Source organism: Choloepus didactylus, chromosome 1 (assembly GCF_015220235.1).
Source record: "Choloepus didactylus isolate mChoDid1 chromosome 1, mChoDid1.pri, whole genome shotgun sequence".
NCBI classification, from domain to species: domain Eukaryota; kingdom Metazoa; phylum Chordata; class Mammalia; order Pilosa; family Megalonychidae; genus Choloepus; species Choloepus didactylus.
The window spans coordinates 177,731,982-177,748,050 of NC_051307.1; the positions used below are offsets into that span (position 1 = coordinate 177,731,982).

Below are 16,069 nucleotides of genomic sequence, written 5' to 3' on the forward strand. Positions count from 1 at the left end.
AATCAAAACTTGTGTTGGTTTACTCTTGTCCCTAAGAATATTTAAGGAAGGAATGCCAACTAGACCAAAGCTTATGAGAGCATATTTTCTCAGACTATAAAATCAAAACACAATCTATTGTGTTATAGAGGAAAAATATCTTTAAAAATTTTTACACAAAAAGCTCAGAAAGAAACTAATACCAAAGCATCCATATCCAGAGTAATCCATCATCAAATTACAACACATTTATTCCCCAGAAAAGCTTAACTATAGTTAGAAAAAAACATTGGTCCTCATATCAAATGGTAACACCTCCTCAACTTGAACATTCCCATCAAAGTATCTATATTCATGAAACACACACACAGGTCTATGATTCTATAACCCAGTACCTTGGTAGAAGAAAAGACTGAGATGTATAAATGAATCTTGTCTATGTCACTAACTCATTAAATTGTATGGACAGACCATTTACTTTCTCTGGGCTTTGAGCTGCCTCAGTGAAAAGTGGGGACTCTGAGTTAAATAACCTCTAACAATCCTTCCTACCCCAAAAGTCCAGACAAAATGTTCTCTAGTCCTCCCTTAAGCTGGGGCACTTATTTTACTTGTTCATTCTGAGAATGTGAATTCCAGAAAAAGACTTACTTTTAAAACATGCTGTAACAAAAAGCAGACTACGGAGTTAATCATGATGAGATCTGACTTGAAACCAGTGTATACATCCTTAAACAATGAGCAGTATCAGCAGAAGCTAATCAATCAGAATTATGATTCAAAAACTTGGTGTAGTTATTCTCTCAAAGCTTTAGCATTCATTCTTAAGCCCACAGACTATATGGTTTTAAATAAGAAGATTCTACATGCTTGCTATATAAAGTGTGCCCTGAAATTAGTGCTGTTTTATGGAGGGCATCTGTATTGTCAGCCCTTTGCCTAATTAACTAGTTTACTGCAAATCTCTTGGCTAATCTGTCACTTAACTTTACACATTATAGAGAATTTTGCCCCATATCTTCTGTGTGATCTCAAACTTTTCCACACAATAATATAACTATTGAGACAAACTGGGCATCTCAGGGTTGAAACTACATTTAAGAAAAGTATGAGACTAAGTTTTCTTTTCACCAGTTCAGCCTTATAAAAACACAGAACATTTGAACTTCAATCACTTTTCTGCTTAAAGGTACAGTAAAAATCAGGATGTATCCTTTTCACAGACAAAGTTTATGTTTGGGTTCCCACATTTCTATTACCATCTTTTAAAACTACTTGCAGATCTCCAACTATCCACCTGATGGTCAAAAGACTCACTGTGTCAATATCAGACACCTCAAAACAGGTAAGCGGTGAGCCTCTCTCCAATTTTAAATATTTGGCCACTGCAGGATGCTATGATTAACACAGAGTAAGAGTTCAAAAAACTCTAATATTCAAGACAAATTTATAGCTTTAAATGCATCAACTACTTCTTTTGAAATATACTCTTTAGCAAGAAAGTGATCTGAAACTGAGTTTGACTACCATTATAGAACAAATACAAGATCTCTGTTTCAGAATCTTTCTACATATTTTACAACTCACTTAAAGACAGGGTGAGATTCTCTGCGAGCGTACTTTTCTTTCACGAAGAGTTGAAGACTCACTTGGTGGAACATCACAAAGACATTTTGAGGTCAGGAGCTATGTCTTTTTCATCATTGCTTCCTTCACAGCGCTATCAGAATGCTTTGCACATACAAGATTAATAACTGTTTGCTAGATTTAATTGAAGTTACATGGAACCCACATGAAAACTCTTAATATACTATATAAATATGATGTAATTACATAGTTTCAAAGTCAAGGATATATATTTTATTCAATGAGGTAGATAAAAATACAACTCAAAAGTAATGCATTTTCTCTGGTGTCCACATTCACAATGTATCTTTCAATTTATGAAATGTTAAATTCTTTCACCACTCATATCTATTGAAATGTTTTCAATGTTTAACACACTTATTAAAGATTTTTATTTAGCCAAAGTAACCACTAAAAAGAAGTAAGGCAAAATAATTTTATTTCTTAAATGCCTACATATTAAAAAAATTAAAATGTTCACACATCACTTAACTTATAAGATCTTATACTTTCACATTTATTAAAATTAAAAATATTAGGAAAATCTAATTCAACCACTTATGAAGAAATTAATGGCTGATCAGAAAATGTCAAATTACTATTACTAGCATCATGATTATTTCACCATAATCATGAATAACATTTAGTCATGAATGCCACCATTTTACTTTTAAAACTATACTTACAGGTTTTACATTAAAATCTCATATTTGGGCAATAAGACTTTACTCCTACTATTAAAATTATAGTCATATGGAGGGGAGATTTTAATTCACAATTTCTTTATGGTCCATAGCATAAAGATATATTTTCATAAGGGTTATATAATGGATAGCCAGCAAAAGAAATATGCTAGCATAGAGTAGTAAATTGCCAACAAAGCATGCACTGAATCAACAGACTACTTTAGACCATGCTAAGTACTTGATGATTGCGAGCATTTCTACAGTGTTCAGATTCTCAAAGGTCATTGAATTTTATAATTATCTCCAAACAATTTTCTTCATGGTCATTTAAGTTTTGTCTAAACAGCTGGGTATGTTGCCAAGCAACATCACCGTCTCCTTTGCTTAATTCTGCTTCCAAAATAACTTCAGTGACACCAGAAAAATCAGGATAGGAGCGAAGATTTTTATCTGTTGGAGGGAAAAAAATACATTTGCTTTTGGTAACTAGAGCGCATAAAGAGACAGTTTGGAATGCATTTTATATACCAGACTTACAGGTAAGAAATCAATCCCTAAAAAATAAATAAAAGTTCTTCTTTATGAGGAAATGTATCCTTTGAAACAAAGAAAGAAATTATCTTGCTCCTTGCATTTGTGTTTCACAACAAAGAAAATACATCAGCCTTTGCTAAGTAACTGTTTAAAAGGTTGTTTCAAACCCCACCTCTGTAAATAGTATATGCCCCAATCATCATTAATGCCCCTTACTACTTAAACATACACTATATATAACAGAATATACCTTCTGTTATAAAGAAGTTACATAGGTTTTATATTCAAACATTTTATGACTAACTCTTGGGTATAAAAAAGTCAGAGCTACATCTCAAATAAGTACAATTACTCTCTGCAGTGATAAATACACACTTCATGATTAATTCTCCACTCAAAATGCTTACCGCCATTCAGTTCTACTTGTGCTGTACCAGATCTCAGTTTCCACTGTATTGTTCCAGTCTGAAAGGTCTGACTACTTGTTCTAATGGAGATGCTATCTACTTTTAGACCAACTGACCCACACTCAAATTTCCAGGAAATATAAGCAGAGGATGACCCTGCTCTTCGGGCTAAATATACCTACAAAAAAGGGGGAGAAAAGGAATTGTTAGAAATAATGAAATAGTGTAGAAAACAAACATATTAAGGAAGCACATTGTCACAGTGGATTATGTACAAATGGTTGTTAAAAACCTAATTTTTTCCCAATGAAAAGACTCGTACATTAAAATCTGTCATTCAATTAGTAATGTTTCCTATAACATGTTTTGCTCTGGAATAAAGGTATTTATTTGATTGCAGGTGCCCCAATAATTGTAGTCCTAAAGGGCAGTATGCTAACCAAATTTTGGTAAATCACATTCTCTTTTAAATTATGAAGTGTGGCTATTTAAAATGAACCCTATAAGGAATTGTGATGTAAACAAAGAATCACTTAAAATGTAATTACTCCTTAATTTATTTTCTAAGTCTGGATTTTCATATTAGCTTTTCTAGAATGAGGCGGACCATATCCTCCAAATCAAGAAATTACATCAGCCTTTGCTAAGTAACTGATTAGAAGGTTGTTTCAAACCCCACTTCTGTAAACAGTATATGCCCCAATCATCATTAATGCCCCTTACCACTTAAACATACACTATTTAAGATATCCAAGTCCTTTACTAACTCCGTTTAGCTCATTCCCTCTCATAGTTTCATCAAAGCTCTTCAAGATGTTGACGTGAAAACAGACAACCATAGCTTTGGTCTTTTATAGGTAACTCCATTATTCATCCAGGCTCAAAACCCTAAGAATCTGATTCGTCACTCATTTATCCCCAATGTCCAAACTCCAACAATAATCCATGCATTTCTTTGAAATACATCTTGAATATACCCCTTTCTTCATTTATACTGCATTTACCACTATATCGTGACTTTGCATTCATGTTACTGCAATGCCTTACATTACTCAATTTTAATTGCTCTGATAAGATTATTTTTAAAATCCCATTTCCTTCATGTCCTTTGCCTGTTCTAGGCTGGACAGTAAGGAGCTAAGTCTTGCATTAAGTCTAAACTCTTAGATTTCAAGGTCCTTCATAATGTCATCCCATCTTGAACTTTCAATACTCCTATATCTAAACATAGCTATTTTATTTCAGGTTACTTGTCTGATCTAACTTAACCTAAGGACACAGGTCCTTAGTTCATAGGATGGTTTAAGAAATATTAAATATCTACATATGCATACATATCTTCAAGATAGACTTAATTATCATAGAAACATTTGATCTACTTGGAACACTCTTTAGCTCAAGGGCAAACAGTTGGCAGTACTATATAAAATTAACATTTGCCATGGAAATATCCTACTGTACACGTATTATTCTATCTTTAGTCATCAGGTAAAAAAACCAATTACTGCTAACATTTTAGTCATCCTTGGACTAGATATGTATAATCAACTGTTGTTGTTCTGAATGACAAACCTAGATGTATGGAACTGTCAATTGCTCCATTCAAGTTCAGGGCAACCTCACTATAATGTTCCCTGATGCTCACATGTTCCCACTGCATGGTCCTCTTAGAATCATTTGCAAGGAGAGGCTGGGAGCTCAGGACTGCACCAGTATTCCCTGGGAGCTGGTTAATTTCATCTATCTTAAACTACTGGGCATCTAACAATTATCTATAGTTTTATTCCTTCAAAGGTGTGGCTAGTAAAGGGGGTTATCTGGGAAAACTGAGCCAAACAGAGGGGATACTGGAAGAAAGGCTATTGGAAGGAACTAAAAGACTAAGGAAAAGTAATCCTAAAACAGAAATAGATACATTCAAATTCAGGTCTCAACATATACTTCTATATCTTGTGTATTTTCAGAGTTTAGCAAGTTCAAATGTTCCCAAAAGCATGGATTTAAAATTAAATAGGTTGAAGTCAAGTTAACTCCAAATTTCTAGCTTGCTCCAAGAATTGCCTTATTTATACCACATGGGTCCAGGTCAGAAGTATTTTACAGTGGTTTTAACTGTAACAGCATGTTTACAATAGCTGTTGAACAAGCCTAAGAGAATTGCTTGTTTTAAAACTTAAAATTTTCAGTCCTAAAGACTAACAAGTTAAAGGATATAAAGTTAAAGTTGAATTCTTAGATACTTGAAAAAAAATGTAAATATACTGTGAGCAAATAAAGGGTCTCATGAACTCAAGAAACAGCATATGGAGATAAAACAAATCTTCTTTACAGTGAAAATTCATGTCATCTTTCTCATATGATAAATTCTTCTGATTCAAAGAATCATTTTTAGAGGTGGTAGGAAGTTACTAAGACTATGTATACTCAATGTGGTAATCTAAAATGTACCAAAACAATAGGATTTATATAAATTTCCAGCTGTGGTCCTGTCTATGCATAACACCAACAGAACCAGTAATTGCAGTTTATTTAGGAGAGAAAAAGACTTCCTTAGCTCTTAACATTCAATTATTCAGTCTAGAGGGGGGGAAAACATTTTTATAACTATTGATTGTTCCTTGTATAGGGAATTCCTAACTTCCTGAGTTATCTGATAGACAAATTTTTGCTCAGTGGCTTTTTTTTTTTAACTCATAGGTTTAATTTACTACGTGCAGTTTTACAAACACAGCTTTGTAATTTGTGGGGCTACTAAGGGGTGAATGTTCCTACTCCACCTCAGCAGGAATGGTAGTTAAATCAGAAACCATGGAGTTTTTCTCCTGCAGACTGAATTCTACACCCCTTCTCCACACACCCCGACCCCCACCCCAGTGACCCCCCTCTTCCCTTTGTGGCATCTGTAAGCACATGCAGGCAACTCACAATGTGTGAGTGAGAACAAGACCATTGTGTGTATGGCTTAAGGTAAATTGTACCTTTTCACAATGTATATAAATAAAGCTTGCCCTTTGGGTTGTGGGTGTAACCACTATTTTCAGGACTGAGAACAATCTGCATGTCAGTTTCTTTATGTATTTCATGTTCTGCAAATTTTTGCTTAACGATGTTCTGATTACTACATGCCAGGCTGGGCTGCCTGCTGCTATGGTTTCCTGGCAGTTTGGTTTGCACTGCACTGTTTGAAGCTGTTCTTTAGTATGCTCTTAAAATTATTCTTTTGCTTAGGCTGCTAAGATTAACTCTAATTAAGTTCATCATACAGAGGCACCCCTGCAGTCAGTCATTCCTACAGATACCCAGCAGAACAGTTGTATTTCAAGGGGTTTTAATTCAATGCCAATAAACTGGCATTGCTCACAGATCTTATATTTGGTTTTTCCATCTTATTACTGAAATCAAACACGAATCCAATGTCAGTTTCCACTGTATTCAAGTCTTGCCATACTACATTTCTGATTTACTCCATTCTCAGTCTCTGGAATTACCTCTCTGGAACACCAGTGTGATCATGTCCCTCCCCTACCTGAACCTTTTCATGATTTCCTATTACATAAAAGGTAAAACCCAAACTTCTTTGCAAGATAATCAGAGTCCCTGGGGCCAGACACCTGTTCAACTCTGTAGTCTTATATACTCTAATTTACCCCTTATTCCTACTTATTCTTCCCTGGATATAACAGATTTTTCCCATTCCTGTGCTTTTGCAGATGCTATTCCTCATGTCCCATAACACCCTCTACCTCCACATACTGCTGCCACATTGAGATACTCTCCCTTCTCCCCACTCCTTCCAAACTCCATGCATATATTAATTCTTCTGAGAAGCCTTCTTAGCCTCAAGAAGAGTTAGTGGGTTTTCCTTCTGTCTTCCTTCCCTCAGTATCATATACAGACCCATATTCTTCCAGCACTTACCCCATTATTCTAAACAGTTGGTCCACATGTCTTTCTCCTACACTAGTCTATGTTCACCTTGAAGTTTGCCTGTTAATTCATGATTGCATTCTGAGTGCCAAACGTAATGTCTGCAAAGCACATTTGTTGAATGACTAAATGAATGGATTCTTAACACAATGCCATGCACCAAAAAGTAGTAAAATGGCTCTGGTGAAAGAGTGATAAAACGACTTGAAAATGAAAAGTATCTAAAAGCGTCCAAAGGACACATCTGAATGAAGGAACAATATATATGCCACTCTATATAGCTCTAGGGTGGTAGAGAACTTAAGCCATTTACATTCATCAAAACATGTTTTCATTCAACAGTCTTTACTGAACACATACTATGTACCAGGCACTATGCCAGATATATGAATGGTGAGAAAACAGAAATGAGTAGAAAAAGACAAGGTCCCTGCCCAGGGAATGTTTCTAATCAAGTGGGAGAGAGAGACAATTATCTATTCTCACAAATATCTGAACTAATGTCATGAAGGAATGGTGCTGGTACAATGAGTCTATAAAGGGAGAAATGAATCCAGTTAGCTGAGATTAGAGGGAGCGAAGCTTAAGACAAGTTTTCAGGATAAGGATGAGTTAATCAGACAAACAGGAGAGTAAGAGAGGTTATGTGGAGGGGGGGGAAGAAAACTGCAGCTGCAATGCAGACAGCAAGGGGTAGTGTAGCACAAGACAAGGCCAGAGAAGGCAGCAAGGGTCAGAAACTGAAGAGACTGGAGCAGTTCTTTACCCTAAGAGCACTCAGTAAGGACTGGGATGTTAAAAACAGTCTTCTGGCAACAGTATGGAGAACATCTTTGAAGGACCAGGGTGGTTCAGGGAGGCTAGTTAGAAAGCTATTAACGTCACTTTTATCGAGGTGTCATGTGCATCCCAAAAACTATGTTGGTCTTCTTGATTTACCTTCTCATAATCTTGTCAATTCAGACATCACTGAACGATACTCTTTGCTACATAGTAATATTCAGTAAATATCTGTGCCACTAGGAGGATACCTCTTTGAGAGGGTAAGAATCTGTTCTAAAAATCTGAGAGCAGGCTTCATGTGATCTGTCATACCAGGATTACTGAGATAAGGTGTGGTGGAAATCGGCTTCCTATTATTCAGTGGCGTCAGAGAATCCCTAGTTGGGGGCATGCTAGTACAGAACTAGAAATACTGATTTAGGTGCAAAAGAAGTTTTAATGACATTATTTTAACTTTTGAATTCTCTGTCTCTACACGTATAGTTAAGATTCTAGTATTTTTCTTCATTTTATACTATATATCATAGCTGGAAATACATTCGTTCAACTTTTACAAAAAGGTGCCCTTTGTAAAAGTATACCAAGGCATAAGCTTTTCTTGAGCAGGGGCCTGTTTTTTATTTAATGGCCTCCACAACTCTTTTACATTATTTAAATCTTTCTCATACAATACAGCCTCTGGGGCCACACTGTTCTATTTAGAGATCACAAAACATACCATGCACTCCATGCCTTTATTCCTGCTGTTCTCCTGACTGATGAACACCTACTCATCCTTCAGCGTCCAGCTCAAATGTCACCAGCTCTGTGGAGCTTTGCCCAACTCCCACAGCCAGAGCTAATTACTCCCTCCTCGATGTTTCCATAGCAATGTGTTGATATCCTTATTATAGCACTATGAATCGTGGTTAAGATGGCTGTTTATGCTTTGGTTTCCCCTGTTCGATAGTGAGAGCAGAACTCTGTCTTCATCTTTTTATCCACGTAGAGGAGAACAATGCCTGGCACAACAGGCACTCAGTAAATGTTCACTGATGAACAAATGAGTGAATAAGATAAAGACATATGCCATAGAGTAGACCTGTTTCTTAGCACAGCTTCTGAGCATATCATGATTTTTTCTATCATTACATTCTCCATTAAACACTGCTAGTTAGGAAGAAGGGCATGATGTTTCTTTATTTCAGCAAGTATAGACTGGTCCTTGGATGAATAACACTTATATCTTGCTTTCTCTTCAAAGGAATTTTTAGGATAAGGATAGTCTTCCAGAAGAAGTTCATTCTCTCCCATCAACTACACATCAATGCAGATACAAAATACTGAAGTTTTAAATTGTATCTCATTTTATTTTTAATGCTCTTCTACATCAAAAGAAGAAAACTGATAAATCTACAATTTACTAAGCCTATAAGTTCTTAGTTTAATATAAAAAGATACCCACTTTTGTTATTAGATAATAAATGCGATTTAAACTGGATATTTGTATGTTTAAGGACCAAGATAAGCTTTGGAACAAAACTTATGATTGATAAAAAAGAAAGCAAGGACCTATTATTTTTGTATTTCTTTTGTATTCTGATTAATGCTTAGCATGGTAACAATTATATATTATATGATCATAAACACTTGGAGCTGTTAATCTGTAATTCACTTTTTTATCTCTCCAATATGTCTGACACATGAACATCTTCCTTTCCCACTCATATATCTTGGCAAGTTAACTTTAAAAAATTCCTGTAAGTTAATTAACTCCTATGAAAATCTATTAATAATATGGTTAGATCTATTGTGGTCATTTGAATAGCCTTACCTTTATTTTTGGTGTGTGTCTAAGGGTTAGACTTTAGTTTAAAGGCAAAGCCTCTTACATGTTATAGTTATCATGTGACAACAGTGGGAAATTTGGTATAAGTAAACAACTATGGCCCTTGCCTCTACAGGAGAAAACCAATATTGCTGCCAATCATCCATATCCTTATGAAGTGAACGCTTGTTAGACTTTTAGCTTCTTGGGACTCTGGACTAAATCTATTTTACTTTCTAATATAATAGCTTGCATTTAGTAGGCAATCAACACATATTTGTAAAGGTGAATATAGTTTACATATTCATGCAAAGAAAAGTCACATGGGTTGAACATACACTTGATTATTTTTCCTTATGAAAGAATTAAATTTGGCTTCTTTGATGAAAATGAATACTTTCTTGGTATAAATGCAAGAATTTCTAGTGGAACTTTGATTACACATTGGAGGCAGGAGTTTTCTTGTACAAGTTGAAGGATTGCTAAAAATTTTGATATATCAGTTTTCACCTTATGGACAACTGAAAAATGAAGCTAAATTTGTTTAAACAAAGATAAAGGTTTTAAACATAGATTCATGCATCAAGTTACCATGTTCCAGTCTGTTTCAACTTTTCTGAATATGGATTCCATTTTCCACACACCATTCTCCCATCCAGAAATGTTTTGGTTGTTATTTGAAACTCGGACATAACGATCTTTCACAATATTATAATAAAGGTGCAGCTGTTTAGAAATCTTTTCATTTTCAGAAGGGATGAACAAGGTTTCTTTTCTCTTAAAAGAAAAGTAAAATTAGTTTTTCAATTATGGAAGATTTAAAAAAAAAAAAAGGAGGAACTGCTATATACATTGGTAAGCAACTCCTCCCTTAAAATATTATGACTAAAGAAATGCAAATTTTTTAATGGAAAAAGAAAAAATGGTACCATTGGAAAATTCTGAAAATATTTTATAGATTAAATATAATCAGTATGATGCTGACATAACATTGAACATTATTAGAGAGAAAATGGAATCATAAACTGCAGTTCTCTTAGATATTTGTTTTTTTTTGTTCAATCTGAATCCATGTATTTTTCTTTATTTTCACCACCACTACCATCTCTTACCTGTACTACTGCAATAGCCTTCTAAACTTGACTCTCAGCTTTCAACTCCTACCTCTCCTATCCATGCTCCCCATAGCAATGAAAGTAATTTTTAAAAATGTGAATAGTAGGTAAATGAGTTCCCACTATTCTTAAACTTCAATCTCTAACAAGGCTAACAGGGCACTATGTGATCTGTTTCCTGCCTACTTCTCACAAGATGTCATATTACTCATTGACTCTATGCACCCAGCATATCTCTTTTCATTTGGTGCCTCACATAGGCCCGGTTCTTCCTGCCTCAGGGCCTTGACACACGCTGTTTCTATGCTTGTAATGCTGTTCTTCCTGTTCTCCATATACTTGATTCTTTCTCACTCTTCAAGATTCAACCTAAAGCTATTGCATCAGAGTGGCCTTTCTTGATACCCTAAGCTTGATAACCTACCTGGGAAGTATAGCTTGAAACAATCTTCTGCATGTTTGAAATTACTACGAAAGTTCTTGTTTTACCTTAAAATTCCAGGCAAACTTTGCATTCTATTTCACAATGAATCCATGTGTGTTGTAATATAAAATAGTCCCCTATTTCCTGAAATCCCTGAGTGAATCTAAGGTTTGGGGAAGATGCTGTATTTATCTTGTGTCTTTGTGTGCCACTTACACAATGGCTCTTTCCTTTTGGACAAAGACCTAGTAGCCCAGTGTCAGAATCTTATATCTAATCCAGGATTACTTATATTTGCATTACTGACATATTGGGCCAGATAATTCTTTGTTGTAGAGAGCTGTCCTGTGCATTGCAGAGTGTTTACCACATACCAGGCCTCTATCCACTAGATGCCACTGGCATCCCCCCTCCCAGATGTGGCAACTAAGATGTCTCTGGACACTGCCAAATGTTACCTGGAGGAGAAAACTGTCCACCACTGAGAATCACTGCTCTAGATTGTGTCAACATCTTGCTGTAGTATTTACTAATCAATCAGGAGAGTAGGCAATGCTATTTTTAAAAAAAATCATGAACTAGGTATTAAACAATATGAAAATTTCAAATAACAAGAATCAATGAGCAGAATATAAAACATCTTAGAAACAGGAAACAAAAATATTTGTATGTAACACTGTCAGAATTTTAAAATAGTGACAATCAATTTATGAACAAAAAGATAATTCCCTAGTAGAACCTGTTAATATTGCTGCCAAAAAGATAAGGTAAAAAAAGTAGCTTAGTATTTTCAGAAATTGATTTTACAATTAGGAATTAGTAACTATACTTCAAAAAAAACAAACAAACAACAAAAAAAAAACAAGCAAGCACATGACAACCCTTCCTAATTCTTTTCATCTCCTTCTTTCTCAAAGAAATTTAACAGTAGTGACATAAACCAAATGGAAATAAAATTTCAAAGTAGCTTTATCTACCATTTTTCAAAAGTTTAATTACCAAAGACAAAGCAAATGTATGCCACTGAACAAAGCATTTATACAACTGAACAAAGCAATCTGGAGTAAGAATAGCATTAATATTTCACAAGATGTTTTCAATCTAAGATTAAGATGAAACTTTTCATTCTGAAAACGATACCACCAATATTTCCTTATTTTTCAGTGATTGCAAGGAATAGAGTTCTATAATTTTTTAGAATTGACAATTTTTCAATTTACTCTTAAAGCAAATAATCATTTCTAAAGGGGAATGTGATTTCTTTTTAAAGCCATGTCTCTAATATAGTCCCCAGTAAGAGAGAAATTTTAAAAATTTTCAGAAAGGAAAACAATCTGGGTATATGACCCAATTCATATTTTTAAAGTTTAATCAACTTACATGCATGCAAGAGGCAGCACCCTCATCCATACAAAGAAAAAGAAATGAAGAACTAAATAATAGCCATGTCTTAAATTGAACTCAGCTGTGAATTAAATCAGCTCTTTTTAACTGGCTTCATTTGGATTTATACTTGTGACTTGCACTGCATCAGCAGTTGGTTTGAATTATTTGTTCAATTTAGATTTTGTAATTCTATGGCTGAACAAACGCTTCCAACTGCCTTCTACAGATGATGGGATAAATTCAAAAGTAAACATAAAATTTATGGTGGAATAATTCCCATTTTTGGACATATTCTTTTACTAGAGAAATAAGTTGCAACAACAGCAAGTTTAGAAAACATATATTTAAAACTTTAATATGTTTGACATTAATCTGGGAGGCAGTATCTCCCTTTCAAGCATTTTTCATTACATACTTTCTTAGACATCTATACTAAATATTTTCTGGTGAGTCAACTTTAAGCTCCCTAAAGTCAAGAGACAGTATATTGTACTTTATTAATGTCCGTTACAGAACCTAGCACATAGCTTTTCACCTAGTCTTTAAGTACAAAGCTTAACTATATAAATTATATTACCATTGCTCATTATTTAATTTTGGGAGATTAATCAAGTAATAATAATTTAAGTGATAATGTAATAGCAATCACTCCAACAAAAATCATTCCTAGCCAGTAAGAGATGTATACAAGTATTTACATACATACATTTATTATCAGCTGAATTACCCAAATTTTATATTTTCCCCCACTTTATAAAGTTTTCATAAGGGGGAAAAAAAAAGGTAAAACAGGGCTCCTTTAATGTATTAAAATCTCATTTTAAAAGATTTGAAAAGGTATTTCATGAAAAAGAATAATCCAAAAGTTTAAAGAACAGATATTTAACTTCATTATTCACCAGCAAAATGAAAATTTTAAAATCACAATACACATCTACTACATAACACAAGAGTCGCTAAAATGAACAACAGAAAATACCAAGTATAAACAAAACTATGGAAGAATCCCATATAATGCTTTTGAGAGTGTAAACTGGCACAACCAGATTGGAAAATTGTTTGGCGATATTTACTAAAGCTGAACTTACTCATATTCTATGACCTAGCAATTCCATCCCTGGGTATACACTCAACAGAAATGCATACATTCATTCACTGAAAACATGTATATAAATGTTCAGAGCAGAAAAATTTGTAACAGCCAAAAACTAGAAACAAACCAAATGCCCACTGCCAGTGGACTGAACAGATTATGGTATATTGACACAATGGAATATTATATTGAAATGAGAAGAAAAACAAAATGAACATGCAACAACATGTATACATCTCAGTAACATCCTGTTGAGTGGAAAAGGCTGTACACAAAAGAACACATATTATATGATTCTGTTTATATAAAGCACACTAATGGGCAAAACTAATTTATCATGTTAGAAGCTAGAAAAATGGTTACTCTTAGGGGTGGATGGCAGGAACAGGAAGGGAACTCATCAAATTTTCTGGGATTCTGGTAATGTTCTACTTCTTATTCTGGTTGATGGCTACATAGGTACTCAATTTATGAAAATTCATTAAGCTGTACGCTTATGATTTGTGCATTTTTTTTTAATCTTCATTTTATTGAGATATATTCATATACCACGCAGTCATACAAAACAAATCGTACTTTTGATTGTTCACAGTACCATTACATAGTTGTACATTCATCACCCAAATCAATCCCTGACACCTTCATTAGCACACACACAAGAATAACAAGAATAATAATTAGAGTGTAAAAGAGCAATTGAAGTAAAAAAGAAGACTGGGTACCTTTGTCTGTTTGTTTCCTTCCCCTATTTTTCTACTCATCCATCCATAAACTAGACAAAGTGGAGTGTGGTCCTTATGGCTTTCCCAATCCCCTTGTCACCCCTCATAAGCTACATTTTGATACAACTGTCTTTGAGATTCATGGGTTCTGGGTTGTAGTTTGATAGTTTCAGGTATCCACCACCAGCTACCCCAATTCTTTAGAACCTAAAAAGGGTTGTCTAAAGTGTGCGTAAGAGTGCCCACCAGAGTGATCTCTCGGCTCCTTTTGGATTCTCTCTGCCACTGGAGCTTATTTCATTTCCTTTCACATCCCCCTTTTGGTCAAGAAGATGTTCTCCGTCCCACGATGCCAGGTCTACATTCCTCCCCGGGAGTCATATTCCACGTTGCCAGGGAGATTCACTCCCCTGGGTGTCTGATCCCGCGTAGGGGGGAGGGCAGTGATTTCACCTTTCAAGTTGGCTTAGCTAGAGAGACAGGGCCACATCTGAGCAACAAAGAGGCATTCGGGAGGAGGCTCTTAGGCACAACCATAGGGAGGCCTAGCCTCTCCTTTGCAGCAACCATCTTCCCAAGGGTAAAACCTGTGGTAGAGGGCTCAACCCATCAAACCACCAGTCCCCTATGTCTGTGGTCATGTTAGCAACCATGGAGGTGGGGTAGGCGAATACCCCTGCATTCTCCACAGGCTCCTCAAGGGGGCACTGCATCTTTTTTTTTTTTTTTTTTTAACTTTCCCTTCTTTTTTAAATCAACTGTATGAAAAAAAACTTAAAAAGAAAACAAACATACAATAAAAGAACATTTCAAAGAGACCATAACAAGGGAGTAAGAAAAAGACAACTAACCTAAGATAACTGCTTAACTTCCAACATGTTCCTACTTTACCCCAAGAAAGTTACCTAATATAGCAACATTTCTGTGAACTTGCTCCTACTATATCCATCAGAAATTAACAGACCATAGTCATTCCTGGGCATCCCCAGAACGTTAAATAGCTTATCTGTTCTTCTTGGATTACTGTTCCCCCTTCCTTAATTGCTCTCTATTGCTAGTTCCCCTACATTCTACATTATAAGCCATTTGTTTTACATTTTTCAAAGTTCACATTAGTGGTAGCATATAATATTTCTCTTTTTGTGTCTGGCTTATTTTGCTCAGCATTATGTCTTCAAGGTTCATCCATGTTGTCATATGTTTCACGAGATCGTTCCTTCTTACTGCCGCGTAGTATTCCATCGTGTGTATATACCACATTTTATTTATCCACTCATCTGTTGAAGGACATTTGGGTTGTTTCCATCTCTTGGCAATTGTGAATAATGCTGCTATGAACATTGGCGTGCAGATATCTGTTCGTGTCACTGCTTTCCGATCTTTTCCGGGTATATACCGAGAAGTGCAATCGCTGGATCGAATGGTAACTCTATATCTAGTTTTCTAAGGAACTGCCAGACTGACTTCCAGAGTGGCTGAACCATTATACAGTCCCACCAACAGTGAATAAGAGTTCCAATTTCTCCACATCCCCTCCAGCATTTGTAGTTTCCTGTTTGTTTAATGGCAGCCATTCTAAT

General features: G+C 35.2%; 1 protein-coding gene across 4 annotated transcripts in view; it reads right to left on the reverse strand.

The window, feature by feature from the left end:
- Positions 1 to 212: 212 nt before the first annotated feature.
- Positions 213 to 16,069, reverse strand: part of NGLY1 (N-glycanase 1) — a 103,014-nt gene continuing 87,157 nt past the window's right edge. The window contains exons 10-12 of one of the 4 annotated variants that reach the window (XM_037845961.1): positions 10,341 to 10,526; positions 3,233 to 3,410; positions 213 to 2,741 (exon numbers count right to left, since the gene is read on the reverse strand). In XM_037845961.1, the coding sequence (XP_037701889.1) occupies positions 2,566 to 2,741; positions 3,233 to 3,410; positions 10,341 to 10,526 (540 nt within the window). In that variant the 3' untranslated portion in view covers positions 213 to 2,565. Of the gene's footprint in view, positions 2,742 to 3,232; positions 3,411 to 7,809; positions 8,974 to 10,340; positions 10,527 to 16,069 lie in introns of those variants that run through there. The other 3 variants (XM_037845988.1, XM_037845971.1, XM_037845979.1) reach the window with 3 other exon arrangements.